At 41.1% G+C, this 16,280-nt stretch overlaps 1 protein-coding gene across 2 annotated transcripts in view; it reads right to left on the minus strand.

Moving 5' to 3' along the window:
- lmbr1 (limb development membrane protein 1) overlaps nt 1-16,280 on the minus strand; it is a 73,153-nt gene that overhangs the window by 55,207 nt on the left and 1,666 nt on the right. The window contains exons 2-3 of one of the 2 annotated variants that reach the window (XM_080752005.1): nt 7,088-7,160; nt 5,468-5,507 (exon numbers count right to left, since the gene is read on the minus strand). In XM_080752005.1, coding sequence (XP_080608131.1) covers nt 5,468-5,507; nt 7,088-7,160 — 113 coding nt within the window. Of the gene's footprint in view, nt 1-3,287; nt 3,383-5,467; nt 5,508-7,087; nt 7,161-16,280 lie in introns of those variants that run through there. The other variant, XM_080752006.1, reaches the window with a different exon arrangement.

Consider the following 16,280-nt stretch of genomic DNA (forward strand, 5'->3'; position numbering starts at 1 on the left):
TGCGAACCCCATTATACCTATTGTCTGACTCATGTGGTAGTGCCAGTTCCCCCTTTAATGCAAACCCCATTATACCTGTTGTCATAGGACCCGTTTTGACCATCTGTTTGCCTGTGTCCATTTATGCCCATGCCCATATATGGAGATCTCTGTAGGACCCGTATTGACCATCTGTTTGCCTGTGTCCATTTATGGGACGAACGGTTCTCGAGATACGCGGATTACATACAGACAGACACGCACGCAGACAGAGATTTGTCGCATTTATAGATAGATAAGGTCCTCCTCCTCAAACGCGAGTGACATGTGACGTCTCTTATGTTGCCCAGCCCACCCAGTGTCCATATCCACACACATTAATTTGACCGGCTGATGACATCTAAAGCAGCTGAATGGATTTTGATCAATAAGGGACTCTCATTCTTGCACGGACAGTAAGGTTTGGTCTCGCACACTGTCCGTGCAAGCGTGTGAGAATATAGGACGGGCAGTGGTGGAAAAAGTACTCACATATTTTACTTAAGTAAAGGTATTTTCATTCTCGCATGGACAGTAGGACGTGTCGTGCAGTGGCCAATCTATAAGCTTGTAGATCGGCTATTTTTAACAGCCAAGGTATAAAATAGTGCTAAAGTGGTTAATGAATGTTTTATAATATTATGATTTATTTCTGTAGTAACTAGTTACAAAAGCTTTCAAATCATTTTAATGGTGTAAAAGTACAATATTTGCCTCTGAGATGTGGTGGAGTAGAAGTAAAAGTATTGGAAATTGGAAATATCCAAGTAAGGTACAAACACCTCAAAATTGTACTTGAGTAAATGTACTTAGTTACTTTACACCACTGCGGACATGTCCACACGTGCGGCGAGCCGCGAGCTCAAACAGTCACACAATCAAACAGTCTGCAATGAATTCTCTGCTACTACTTGAAGTAAAGTACACACAATCAGAAGATTAAACAATTAATTCACTAATCGTTCACTCTCTCAGTGCAGAGTGCAGAGTCCTGCAGAAACAGGCAGAGGGGAGGGGGGTGTCTGTCTGTCTGTCTGTCTGACTGACTAAGAACAAGGCATTATCATTCACTCTGAATGAAGTACTGGCAGCAGACTTGTCCCACATGCGGCATGCGGGACATCACGGAAGAGGCGTGGTCCCGAAGTAGAGGGTATAGAGGGAGAAACTGATTATAACTTCAAATGTGCCTATGTCTTTTATTTATTTGTTTATTTAAATGTAATTTGGCCATCATTAGGGGGTCTTTGAGAGATAGGTGTCATTATTTAGATAAGGTAAGGTCCCTGCTACCCCTCCTTTAACAATTCCCTCTTAACGGTCCGATTCCTTACCGGTTCCCTTTAAACGATTCCTATAGGGGTTCCAAATCGACCCTTTCAGAGTTACAGACCTGTAACTCTGAGAGTGCACAAATGGAACCATTTGTACTCTCTCAGAGTTATGGTGGTCCTTGAAATTTAAATGTTTGAGAACCACTGATATAGTAATTAGGGATGCACGATTAATCGGGCCATCATATCGGTATCGGCAATATCGGCCATAAAAATCGGTTCGATACCAATAATGCATTTGCATTATTGGTATCGAACCGATATCAAAATAACTGATCGGTTTAGCCGATATTTTTTTTTTATAATATTCACATTTGAATGTGAAGCTGAAAAAGCCCTTTGTAATGATGGAAGGCTGAAGATTCAATCAGGGTTTTCTGGGAAAGCTTTTCAACTTGATTTTTTAAAAATAAATATATAAAATTTAGATATTTTCAGTGTCTTATCTGTCGATACCGATTCCGAGGTGGGCAACGATTACTTTTTTTAATCGCGATTAATCGCACTCCAATCCTGGAGTTAATCGCGATTAAAATGGCTCATTTTAAGTCTGCCGAAGGCATTCAAAATTAGTGGCCAATGATCAGTGGCGTCCCTGAAAATCGCAGAGGATGCAAGGATGGGGGTGGGGGCCCTTTTGCAAATGATGATGGAGTTCTATCCGTCTGTCATTCAATGTTATATGAGATACATAAAGGTTTCCTGTGTAAATAATGAGCCCATAATATTAACAGCTACATGTTTATTTTATTTGTAGGCTATTTATTTATTTTCAAAAAAATAAAAAAAATAAAAAATAAACCTGTATTTCTTAAAAAAATATTTTTACAGTGTGCTCAGTCTCGTTTCTGCGGTGGTCAGAACGAGAAGGCATAACATTGTTTACAGTGTAGGCTACTTTGTGCTTCCTTGCGGTCGGAGCTGCTGCTGCACTTCTATCAACGGATTTACACACGTTTCTTTCTTGCACAAGTTGCACATGTGATTTATAGGGGAGCATTTAACAACACAGAGCACTTTAAACATGCAGCTTGTTTTGTGACTGCACTGATCACGACGTGGTTAACGGCGATATTTTTTTTTACCGCCGACAAGAGTCTCGCGTTACCGCAGCACGTTAACGCCGTTAATGGCCCAAGTATAATTATAATATATTAATGTAATACATATCAGTATCGGAATCGGTATCGACAGATACAGGCTCGGTGTGGGAGGAATTTTCAGCCCTGGGATTTGCATCAGACCGGCCCTATGCGAGCGCCCGTAGCGCGCGAGCTTAAAAAATGTTGAGCATTATTTATTAATTAATTGTCAAAATTGAGCATTATTTATTAATTAATTGTCAATTTTTCACTTGAGCACCCCCTCCTCAAAATGAACGGTTCCAACGCCACACTAAAAACGGACCCCAAAAGACTGTGAAAATTGATGACTCATAACTAAACCATCATTTTGAGTGGCCATTTCTTGCCCAATGAATGTTTTTCGTGCAAAACAAATGCTTGCAATGGATTCCGAATAATTAAAAACCCCTAGTTTGATCCCTCACATCCCACTTAAAGCAGATTTTTTTGGGAGTCATTTTTTCCTTTATATTATAGTGTATAGTAAGTGAAGGTAGGTAGGTCGTTTTCAAAACTTTGCCCTGATGGGATTCCTTGGGACTTTTTTTCTCTCACTAAGGATATAATGAGGATACAGAATCAGTTGAGTTTGCTACTATTGCAATTTGTTTTAGGTTTAGCCTAATTTTGGCCTAAAATTACTGGACTATAAGCATTATGTTTTGGATTGAACTGTTTGAACATAATGCATAGGCTATCCACAAATGTAGGGCCAACTTGCACAAATACTGTACATTAATTACTGTAGGCTACCCACATTACCATTTGCGCATTGGCGTGACATGTTAAGGTAATAAATTAGGATACTCACAAGTTATATTGTGGATACAATACAAGCAGTGGATGCTGTCCCAGCGTCTGGTTTAATAAGACAGGACAGCCTTTTGGGGAAGTTGACATAATTGCTCCTCAGATATATTCCATTCAAGGTAACGTTTTAACGTGTCCAGCTGTCCACATGACATGTTTCATCTGACTGGATGCGACCATAGGATGCGACAGACCAGTGTTGCGTCCATGTTTGTTGTTGCCATCTTAAAATGAGCGTGCATTCTTGTTAATTAGTGGTTGAACAACTTGCCAACTTTACTCACAAATGCTCTCTGTTTGAAAGGCTCTGTGATGTATTCTAACTAATAACAACTTGTTTTGATAGTCCATCACTCCATCCAACAACTAAACCGCGCGCCTAGCTCGTATTACAAAGTGAAGCCAATCGGTGTGCAGCGTCACAGCTCACAGGCACAGCGTGATAGAGGGGGCCCATTGAGGGGGGCTTCCGATAGAGTGTCATTCACATATGAGCGTCATTTATTTGGACTGAGATTTACTGGCAGTCGGAGTCCCCCCTGGCAACAGGACATAGGCAGAACTAGCACGTTACAGAAAGGGGGCCCCAATGGGGGTTTCTGATAGACGACGATCATTCGCATTGACGGCCGAGGCCCGTTTCAATTGAAACACTGCAGTGACCTGCAGCGGCCCGCTCGCCGGACTCCCCCTAGCGGCCCAGCGGGGAAATCCCCGGTTTCCCAGACGCTCACGCCGACGGTGGACAGATATGAGCCTGTCAAATATCGTTTTTTGGATATCGGCAACAATTTCATGATTGTGCATCTCTAATAGTAATTGTATAGCAGAGGAGACACAGGACAGTAGACGGACTGGAAACGGGAGAGAGAGATGGGGAGTGACACGCAGCAAATGTCCTCGGGATCGGGACTCGAACCCGCGACACGCTGTCAGGCATCAGAGCCAATGTGGTATGCGCCTGGACGGCTAGGCCAGCGGGCACCCCTCAAATATGACATTTAACAACAACAAATGTATTAAGTCGGATTACGGTATATGTTACAACTCAAAACTATCACTCGTGCCATTTTGCAGATTAGTTTTGGATTACATGTCATGTTAATGTAGAATAATTCGGCACACTGTGGGAATTAATAAGCAAATGCCCAGAGGGAATTAAGTTGGTGTCACAGACCACTTAGCTTAAATACTGCCGTTATGTAGCAGATGGCTATTTCACTGTCTATGAGGCTGAATGTCAATCCACTCTCCTCTTCCACCCCGGCTTCCACATCAATTTGTCCACCCCACCCACCCACACACCCACTGTTCTAGAACAACAGACATAGGCTGCAGGGGCAATCTGGAAGTTGCCATTTTCTGTGATTCAGGGGCATTGAGGTTTCAGATTGGACCCAGAGGAGTGCACCATCTGCTCAGCAGTTCTTGGTGGGACGGGACAAAGTCACAGCTTTGCCACATCACTGAAGAAGCTTGTTAATTGGAAACGCTTCCTGTTACTTAGCTACAGTAGGCCCTTTCAGTGTCACCGCCACGGTCCTAAGCTGGACCCGAACAGACAGAAATGACAATGCGTAGCCTACTATAGGCAGGGTTCAGGAGGCATGTGGCTATGATAGGCAAGATAGCATACCACGGTGTCAGGTTCTTTACCGCGGTAAAGAAATATATATAAACATATATAGGCTACAGAGCATGCGAGCGGAGCTCTGGGCCACATGCCACATGTTTGTAGCCAGCTCGGGCCGTCACACGGACGGACAGAAATCCTCAGCACTGGAACAGCAGTAGCCTCATACAGGAGCAGCAGAGTTCAACTGCTCAAGCGCTAGACGCTAGTTTCTGCAAGTCGGCTAACCAGTGACTATATAGTAACCCGACACTGCACAGATCACAAGCTTGTAGATCTGCTACTTTCGAAGCGAGACCCGCTGCGCTGTACATGGAAGTATAACTGGGGTTTATAGGACTGTTGAGCGGCGAATTTTGGGCCAACAACAGGAATAGTTTGGCTCATCGCCGAACCCTAATTAATAAATAATTAATGCGGTAATTACCGCATTACCGTCTGCAATGGGAAGACGAAAACCGTGGTAGCAAGATTTAGATACCGACCCAGCCCTAATTCTAATGCAAAACTGAAAATACTGGCCACATGAGCACATCAGCTTCACTTACGATATTCTGTTGACGATGGCATCTTCATCCTCTTGGTCATCTAAACATAGGGAGATAAAACTGATGAGAGCGCAACCATGGAAAATCACAATAACAGCCATATGAGGACCACTTTTCAAAACTCAAGTTTCATGTTTGATCACATAATTTAAGGCTATACTCAGGGAGATGCTTTTTTTATTATTAAAACAATAAGACTGGGTATTTAAAATAACTATATTACACTATATTAGTTTAATATAGTTATACTAAATTAACTATATTATACATTAACTTAATTACTGGTACCGGTTTTAAAGCATTAGCTTAATACAAGGTGATGTATTAAAACAGTGATGTACATCCAAACACTGGATTATTTAAATGAGAAATCGGGTTTCCTTCTTGTATGTAATGTATGTGGATTTCAGTTGAGGAAATCTATCTACAGTAGCATGGTCTGATTCAGTTTAAAAAATCTGATAGCATGTCATGTATGAATGTTGCTGTCACACAGAAAATAATCGACAGGAATGCCATGCATTATGAAATCTACTTACATCCCATAAATAGAGAGATGTTTGAGATCAACACAGAACTTTCTGAATTTGACATATCAGTGCCACCATCAACAACTGTCCACCAATACCAATGTCTCTAGAACACAATGTGCAATCTTTAAAACATATGCCATTTTTGATGCATCTACCCAATATCCCAGTTTTCACAGAACGCAGTACAAGTCCTAATAATGCATGCAATGTCCTCTATTTTCACATCTCTACTGTAAGGTAGAGGGTTATACTTCCAAACTGTCTGGGTGCAAGGACAGGAGCAGCCTAGATTTCCAGCGTAAAATCCCCCAGAGAGGATTCCTGGTGCAAACGTGGTCTACTTTTTAAAATGAGAATGGGAGCCACAATGACCTGCACATACTATATTTGTCCAGGGAAAAAAGAGACACAGCTCATAATTCTTGACTAGGCTCTTTTTTTTCTTTTCTTTCCTCTTTTTTCACGTTTTGCTTTGCAGTCTATTCCTGCCTAGAAGTGCAGGTAAACTATAACAAAACAAAACAAGGAAATCGTTTTCAAAATTTGACAAACCGACTTCAATCCATTCAATCCCAAAGAGGGCTACTTTTGACATCACGCGTGTAAAACATGAAAACGTGTAAAGTGTAAAAATGATGTGATGTCCAAAGTACTGTAGCCAAATGACTACAGCCACACAAAGTGGTTTCTCAACTCTTTCCACACCACTGAAAATATTTAAAAAAATATGCGTATAGTTTACTTTACTTAAATCTGTGGCCGCTGAATGCGTAAAAATCTTTCTCACACACCACAGACATGGGCGTGGTTTATCGCACATTATGCCCCAACGCCTACTTGGCCACACTGTCCCCTTTATTCTCCTCACAAAGGAGAGAGACATCAGTCTATGAGCAAACACTCTGTGAACACTTGATTTGCACAGTGTTTGCTGGGAAAATATTACAACTCTTTGAACACAACACAGGTGTGCAAGTGGCTTTTGAACACCTAAGAAGCATGACTGCCTCGCTGAATGCATGCATGCATTCCATTGTATTTCTCTTTCTTAGGCTTTAACTATATGTTTAAGATTTGCAAGACTTACCGCTTTTTCTCTTGTACCTGTGTATGATGCAGTACGACACAATGTACAGCACTGCAAACATCATGAAGCAAATCTGAAACAAAATAAGACAAAACATAATTTTATATGATTGTAGATCAGTGTTTTTTTTTGTCTCAGGTGTAAATAAATAACTGTTTCATCCAAGGCACCCCTGAATATTACATTGTTACTTTATAGAACCTTAAATTTATGTCATATTACGTAAATATGTAAATCTTTCCCCATAAGATACAGCACGAGTCACGAGGAAAACCTGAGAGAATAGTCGTTTCTATTAAAACAGATTGAAAATAACTTCATATTTGACGTTTAACAACGTGAATCCCAGCATCTCTATTCGGGGGGATTCACCAAAAATAGCCGATCTACAATGTGTTGTGAGCTTGTAGATCATCTATTTTTGGCGGTCCATCAAGTGGTTAAACTGAAGTGATATTGATCAATTCCAAATATTCAAATAAAGTATTCTGTGGCACAGCACCCACTTTGAGAAACCTGCTGCAGACTGTATGACTCAACTTTAATTTAAATAAATGTATTCGTTAATTCATTTTCTCCATTGACTTTAAATAAAAATGAAGCTTTTCCCAAATATGGAGATGACTGACATCATAGATGTTTGACATCATAGACCACATGAGACTGACACGGTATGTCCATATATGGGCATTCCATAATATTGATGACATCAGGGATTTTATTGGCATAAAAGGGACAAGGACTGACACAGAGATCTCCATATATGGCCATTAATTAATTAGTGAATACATTTTCCCCATTGACTTGAATGGGGAAATTCAAATGGTTAACTTCTTCAGTGCCATATTTAAAGTGGGACCTCTTATATTGCCGGTTCGCCAACAAAGGGTTAAAAAAATAGTGTGCACGCTGGTGCACACATTCGTGCACAGATCATGCACTATGCATGTGCATGCTTTTCACAGCTTTCAAACAAAAAAATACGCTTGGAAATCCGTTCAGGCATTCAGGAGAAGGCAGCCCTTATGTTTTCTTCAAATGTAAACAAACATGGCTGCCATGTTTGAAAGATGGGGTTGGTATGGGGGTTAAACATGCAATTTCGCGATCGCGATCATGGCTAGTACACTGTTTGAGGTCCAATTTTTTTTTTTTTATTATAAAAAAAAAAAAAAGACGTCCAGAAGACGTCTGGCAGGGAGGTCCATAGTTAAAAAGACGTTTTTATTATAGAAAACGTCTTTTTTGGCAGGGTATGAGTTAAGACGAAATTCATTTGCAACTGCGACTCGCATCACAGCAACCACACTTTCTAGTTTATCATTATCTACCTACAACTTCCTAAAGGCCTCATGTTTACCATGTACTACTAATTAAGGATGTCACAAATACAAATTTAAGTTGATTATTAATTGTCACACTAATAATACCAGTAAGGCTCCCTAATCGGGAGATAAGCGACCATAGGTCACTTATCTCCACAAATAGGGCAAAAATGTGTTTTGCCAAAATCTTCCTGATCCATGTTGATGACATGAGTGTAGACATACTGTGTAGTGATTTTCGTGATTTTAGGGCAAAATCTGTAGGAGCAGTGTCCAAAAATGTGTTTTTAAAAATCGGCCTGGAGGTGGCGCTATATGGGAGAGATTCATGTTGATGGGATGAGTGTAGACATACTGTGTACCGATTTGCGTGATTTTAGGGCAAAAATTGTAGGAGCAGTGTCCAAAAATGTGTTTTGCAAGAATCGGCCTCATGGTGGCGCTAGAAGAGGGCCATGTGAGAAATGAGGGGTGGGATCTCCGCGCCGGCAAGGCGGACGAATAGGTACCGGCCCCGGCTGTCCCGGTCGCTCCTAGCCGGAGTTACGGCATTTTATGTGAGCTGCAGTGTAGGGGGTCCTCCACTGGGGGCGCCACCACTTTTGCATCCGTTCTGGAGCACCAGGAGTCGGTGGTCCCCGGGAATTCCCCGTGAGCAGCCCCGTTGGGGTGGTCATTTGGTCAGTTTAGCACATTTGGTCATTTTTTACATCTGGGGGTCCCCCAGGGACCTGGGGGTCCCTGGAGCTCCGGGGGTCCTTGGAGGTTGTAGTTTGGCAGGTAAGGAACGTGTGTGCAAAATTTGGCATGGATCGGGGCAACGGTTGCGGAGATATGAGCAGGGCAAGAGTGTGACGTGTGAGGTGTGACAGACAGACTGACAGACAGACTGACAGACAGACTGACACTTTGTGCAGGGTTTGATAGTAAATGCGACCTACGGTCGCAATAAAACTTGTTGGTGGTGATAACTGGGTTTTTGGTATTGAACATTGGAACGTATGAATATAAAAATACATTTATGTTAGCCTTTTAGGTTTCGTAATAAAAAAATGCTTTTTTGCATGAACATTTTTCAACAAGATTATGACGATAAGTGCTTACATCTTCATTCTTCAAGAAATACTAGGGTTTCCTGCAGCACTTTACAGGCCAGGCGCCCCGCCCGGCCAGAAAACCCCCCCGCCCCCCCAAGGGTCTAAAAAATAAAATAAATAAAAATAAAAATAAATGTTTTAAAAAAAAAAACCTTTTGGACCTCCAACATTGTACTAGGCATGATCGCGATCGCGAAATTGCATGTTTAACCCCTATACCAACCCTATCTTTCAAACATGGCAGCCATGTTTGTTTACATTTGAAGAAAACATAAGGGCTGCTATCTCCTGAATGCCTGAACGGATTTCCAAGCGGATTTTTTTGTTTGAAAGCTGTGAAAAGCGTGTACATGCATAGTGCATGATCTGTGCAATTCGTACACCAGCGTGCACACTATTTTTTTTAACCCTTTGGTGGCGAACCGGCAATATAAGAGGTCCCACTTTACATAATGGCACCGAAGAAGTTAAAGGACAACTTATTTGTTTATGTATGTTAATGTATTGATGTATGTTTTATAGTATAAACATGTATATCTCCAAAGTAACAAGTAACTAAAGTTAACTTTGTAAGAGTAAAAGTAAAATATTTGGATCCCAGATGTAGTGGAGTAAATAAGTACTGAAAACAGGAAATACTCAAGTAAAGTACAAATACCTGAACATCTCCTTTGTACAGTATAAGTACAGTACTTAAGTAAATCTACTTAGTTACTTTACACCAATGTTTTTATTTTTATTTTTTTACTGTGCTGTAGACTTCTATTTATATGGCACAAGTGCTGGTTGATTAACCTGGGGGGAAAAAACAAGTTACACTGTCCTGTGAAAAACGTATTTATTCAATGTTGAATAAATGTGGATGATAGCATGTAGTTGTGTTTTCCATCATCATGGGCACATTCATGTGTTTTTTTAAAAATAAGAATTAATATTAAAAATTAAGTGAATTAATTACTCGAATTAATTAATTAATCATCAAAAGATTTCAGCGCGTGCAGATCCCCCCCTGGTCAAGACTTTTTCCTGCAGGAAACCCTGATTATAGACATTGGATGGGTTGGCCAGAGCATGTTCCAAAGGTTTAATACATAGCACTGTCTATGCCCATGTTACACGTGCATAATGACGGATGTGTCTGTCAAATAGTTCGCACTTAGCAAGTCAGATACAGTATGTTGCATTGATCAAGTTACAAAACCTGACTCAGACTGACTCGGAGCCATGTCCCTCATGGGCTGCTTCTCAGGCCCAGGTACGCTCACTAAACTTCAATTCTACATGGACCGATCAGCACTGCAGGTTTCCTGCTCTCAGCGTCTGGTCTAGAGTTGTTCCCATACCGATACCAATTAGAAAAGCTGCTGATACGGCTTGAAAGAATTATCGGAGTCTGCCTGTCTATGCAGATCTGACACCACATCGTTTATCACATGATATTTCATGAATATATTAATTTGATTGCTTCAGTGTTGTTGCTTCTGATAATGCACAACTTTCGGTGTATTTTGTACCATCATGATAGTAAAAAAACAAATATCAATCTATGAAATATGAATCAATACTAAATTGTTATTCAGGCACACACTATGCCTCATCTATGCATTATCTTGTGAAATGTCTTATGCACACCCATTGGGAAACATTACAACATTAGGTTTACTAAATATATGCGGGTGCACCAGTTCTAACAATTATTATTAAAATATTACTATTATTTTCATAACATAAACATAACAGACTTCACAAGTTCAGTCGAGCCACCCCCTCGACACATGCAAGCACGCACGCACACCCTGTCAGTTGGCTGGTATAGATAGAATGGACTAGTGTAGAATGGACTTAGCTAAACTAAACAAAAGATTAGGTAGGCAAAAATTGTAAACATGATGTACAAAATCATTTTCCTGACAGTTTCTAAATAAGTCCTTGCTTTTAACTACACTATCAGAGCCTGCATGTGTTTGATGATGATATCAGTGTAACCTGTTACCCTGCAACTTAACATTCTAGCCAACTCGTCTCCCACATGATAATAGAGCGGCCGGCAGTGGCTCAGGAGTCTTGGAATCCAAAGGTTCCAGGTTCGACTCCCGGCTCCTCGTGGCTAAGTGTCAAAGAGTCCTTGAGCAAGACACTGAACCGCTCCAGATGAGCAGATTTGGTGCCTTGCATGGTTTCCTCCACCATCGGTGTGTGAATGTGAAATACATAAAGCGCTTTATGAAAAGCACTATAAATGCAGTCCATTCACCATTTACATGAAACAACATTGTGAAGTAAAGTAATATTTATACATTTAAACGTGTGTGTGTGTGTGTGTGTGTGTGTGTGTGTGTGTGTGTGTGTGTGTGTGTGTGTGTGTGTGTGTGTGTGTCAGATGTAAGCCAACATGTCAACACTGTGCATGCCTGGTAGTGCTAGTGTTACAAAGTCCCAGCCGCACCGCCAGGCTCATATCACATGAAGCGTTTCTCCTGGCTTAGACAGCTGAGATTTGTAATCCACCACTGCTTTAAGTGGAACACACAACCTTCACCAACAAATGAAATGCGCACACCAGTAATGCTCCCATCTGTGGAGTTTATTGGTCTCCCTTCATTGTCTAACCCTGTGAGCTCCGACTGAGGCTCAAACCTTTGATTACCGGTACTGCTTCATTGTTAATGTTCAGACATACTGTCATTCTGGATATAATTTCCTTTTAGTACTATTTCATTTCTTATTTGTATATATGTTGCAACAAACACTGTCCTATATTTCAACATGACAATAAACCATGACATCTAACAACAAATACAATCTAATTTCCATCAACAACTGCCCATATCATATGCATTTTCACACATGCATCATTCATACTCATTGCTCAAACCAACACCTTCCGTATTCACTACATGTACACAACTACGCAGCACAACATACCTGTAGGGCAGATGCGAGGGCTGCGAAGTGGCCCGAACATCTAGTTGCTATAATTGGTGCTACAATTAATATGTTATAATTCTTTTTTTAATCCATTTTCATACTGAAATGAGTACAAAATAATGTCATGTCATAAATATGCCTTAATATGATACTAAAAATACCGGCATTGAGGTTATATGTTTCCGCCAACCAATTGCAGTTTACATCTGTGTCTGTCAAGTCACAGATGGGCTGACACCAGGGCTGACAGTGACACCAAATAATGCCGCCACTCTGTGGAATGGAACACCAGCTTCCACTTGCCCTATTGCACCTATCGGGCCTTATCCTGAAGGGGACAGTGTTGCTGCTTGGAGCATACACAAACTCAATAAAGTTGCAGGACCCATGCTCAGGCTGAAAACGTGAGTGCGTATCAAGAATGAACACCAAAAGAAGCATATTGGGGGATTTTGGCTGATTTTGGGGGGGGGGCTGCGCTACCTACTGTACATTTTTAGCTGTGTTGCTCATTCCACAATTGCACAATCCTAACAAGTTAAACCTCGTTGTAAAGGGGACTGTTCAATGATAAAAATACATGAAATAAAATACCAATTAGTATTATTGAAGGGGAGAAATAATCAACCGAAATTATTACGTTTCCAAGCTTTTTGTGATGAAGTATATGCGGTAAATACTTTGAAGGAATATAATGAATGTGCTTAGTGAGGTCCCTGCAACATACTAGCGTAATTTCCAAGGGGTGTACTTGTACATCAAGCTGCCTCACACTACAGAAACAGGAGATTGGCTCCTGCCCTATGGGTCTCATGGCTCTACAAGGCTTACTTATTAGTGAGATTGTAGTGACAGTGACCTATGGCCTTGACCTGGCTTTGACCACCTACCGGTACTTCGAAATGGTTCATCCTTTAAAGTCCATGTGGATGTTTGTGTCAAATGACATGATATATATCCTCATGGCTTTCCTAACTGATATCCCATTTGGTCCTCGAGGTTGGGACGGACGGACAGACGGAAGGATGGACGGATGTCGATAACTTCACAATCAACAAAGTGGGTGACAAGGTCATAACACAAAAAAACGAAATCTCCTACTTAGGATGTATCCTTGAAGCTAATCTTTCCAGCGAAAAGATGACCTCTAAGGTAATAAATAAAATCAACCAACAAACTCATTTCCTACAGAGGATCGCCCCGATGGTCAATTTCAACACACTGAAGACCATAGCTGGTGCAATAATTCAGCCCCTCTTTGACTACGGAGTCCACGTATGGTATCGTGATGCCAATGAACTTGCAATGGGCCTGTTGTACAAGATACACTACACCACGACACTATGATACCCATGTACCTGTCAAAATACTTTATAAACGTTAAGGATGTCCATAATTACAACACCAGAGGCAGCGCCACAGATCACGTTCAACCCAGAGTCAAATCCAACAAAGGGTCAAACTCGTTCTTCTGCTATACCACCAAAATGTGGAACGCCTTACCGAAGGCCATAAAGGAGTGTGGATCCCTAGCATCCTTTAAAATCGCCCTGAAAAACCACTTACAGGCGGCAGCCGTTCACAACTGGTAAAAACAAATCTAGCCCAGCCCTACCCTTCCCTGACCATTCTTTGTATAAACTTACTGTTTGTATAGACTTACTGTTTTTTGTTTATTCTTTCTTTTTTTCCTGACTATATCTACTGCATAGTACTGTGTTCTATTCGTCTGTCATTCCATGTTATATGAGATACTTCAATGGTTTCCTGTGGAAATAAGCTTAGTCTTTTCTAGGATCTCCTTTTAGTTGACCTTGTACCAGTGAACTGTACCGTCATGAAACTGTACCTTTTTTTCCTATGCAAACCTCTAATAAAGTCTTCAATCAATCAATCAATGTACAGAGAAACCAAAAACCGAACACAGCTGTCTGCCATGGTAGCACAAAAAAAGTATTTTCAATTCAAAAGACCCAAAACCAAGCAAAGACATAAATCATGGGGATAAAGTCCAATCGAGTTGCAAGTACATTTTAATTTTGTCAAGTCGAGTCTATACTATAGTCATCAGATTTGTGACTCAAGTCTGACTTGACTCCAAGTCATGTGATTTGAGTCCACACATATTCTCCATACTTTATTATGGTATGTACAGGTACACTGATAAGAATAACTTCATCACCAACTGCAGGACAACCAGAGCGTAGTCAAGTCATCGATTTACAAAATGAAGAGGCTAATTAGGCCAAGGGTACAAGCAAAGGGGTGTGGGGAAGGTAGCCAGTGTGTGGAATTTATAGGGTGACTGCGGGGCCGCCGCAACTAGTTGGAAGGGCTAAACAGATAAGATCACATTCCACATTCTCCCCTACTACTGTGACAGTGACCATGACCATAACTAATGTTAGAACCCTCCACCTCAGCATTCAGTGCCATCTCAACATTACACACACAGCTCATGGATCTAGCTGTGACCATGACTCAGCCAAGGAATACGCAGACAGGCAGTGCAAATTTCAGCCCGAAATCAAAAAATGTAGCCAGGCTTGCAGGGTGCGTCCCTTTCCTCTGAAGAATCGCAAAGGCAAATTGTCTTATCTAACAAAGAGCAGTAGTAAATAGACAGTCCGAGTCATTGCACATGAGCACTCCCAGTCCAGTCCCTAATGTCTTTACAAGCCATCACTCTACAAGGGTGTGTATTGATATGTTCTTAACACAGGAGAATACATACATACAGTAAGTGCATGGGGAGGATAAACTGGCACAAAGTCAAACACACAAGAGTCTAACAAGAGATAAGACATATTATGCAAAGGCTGACAGTACCTTCACAATTATAACACTTACTTACCGATATTTCACTGCACTTAAAAGGCCATGTAACAAGATATTTGAATTGAATCACAACATTGCTCAGTTTTATCCTATCAGAAGTCTGAATATTACAGCCCGTTTTACTGCTTAAAAGAACATTAAGAGAAAACAAGGCAATGATGACATGCCCGTATTTTTTGCAAGTGCTTCAACAGGCTCGGCTACAGCATTTCACACCGGCTTGATGATATCTGAACTCACACTAGAGGGGGTGTGCAACTGGACTCAGTTGAAGAAAGGCTCTACTCTAGTATAGTCATGAATATGAATATCCATGTCAGTTGACGCTATTCCTTTTAACACCAGTGTTAATTATACAGTTAACACAACTATGAAAATAATAGTATGTACTGTTTGTACACGAGTTCCTCTGCTGCACCAAATAAGTCCAAGCAAAGCCAGGTGGTACAGTACCATCTGAGCACAAACAAAGTGGTGTTTTTAAAGTTCATTCTCAGTGTCAGACCGAGTGACATAACCTCGGCTCAGATTAACCAGCTACAGCTGATCACGTATTACACGTATGACACAAGGATCAGTATAAACACTGTGGTGTCTGAGCACCAGCTGCTAGTGACAGGAAGGTGAGACGGCAGTAATATGCTTAGTCAAGCATAGCAGATCTGGTTCAGGCCACAGTTGCCACAAGTGTTGACATGTAATATTCAGATGCGTGTGTTTGGAACAGACAACCTTGCCTGGTACAGAACTGGCTGACAGGTCCATTTGACATTACATTGAGGGAATTCAGTGTAACACAGCATTACACAGCAATGGACGGATGGATGAGGTTCGAATGGATGAATTGCTTAACTATGTTTAATGTTGTATTAGGGTGCACACACACCTATGAGAGTGGATTCCCCATTCCGCCAATGAGTTTCAATGAGAATGGAGCGTTTTTTGCAGAAATCCTCTACTGGAATGAAACCGCTCCTTTCTCATTGAAATGCATTGGCGGAATGC

This window comes from Nannobrachium achirus (assembly GCF_963921795.1).
Source record: "Nannobrachium achirus genome assembly, chromosome: 21".
In the NCBI taxonomy this organism is placed as follows: domain Eukaryota; kingdom Metazoa; phylum Chordata; class Actinopteri; order Myctophiformes; family Myctophidae; genus Nannobrachium; species Nannobrachium achirus.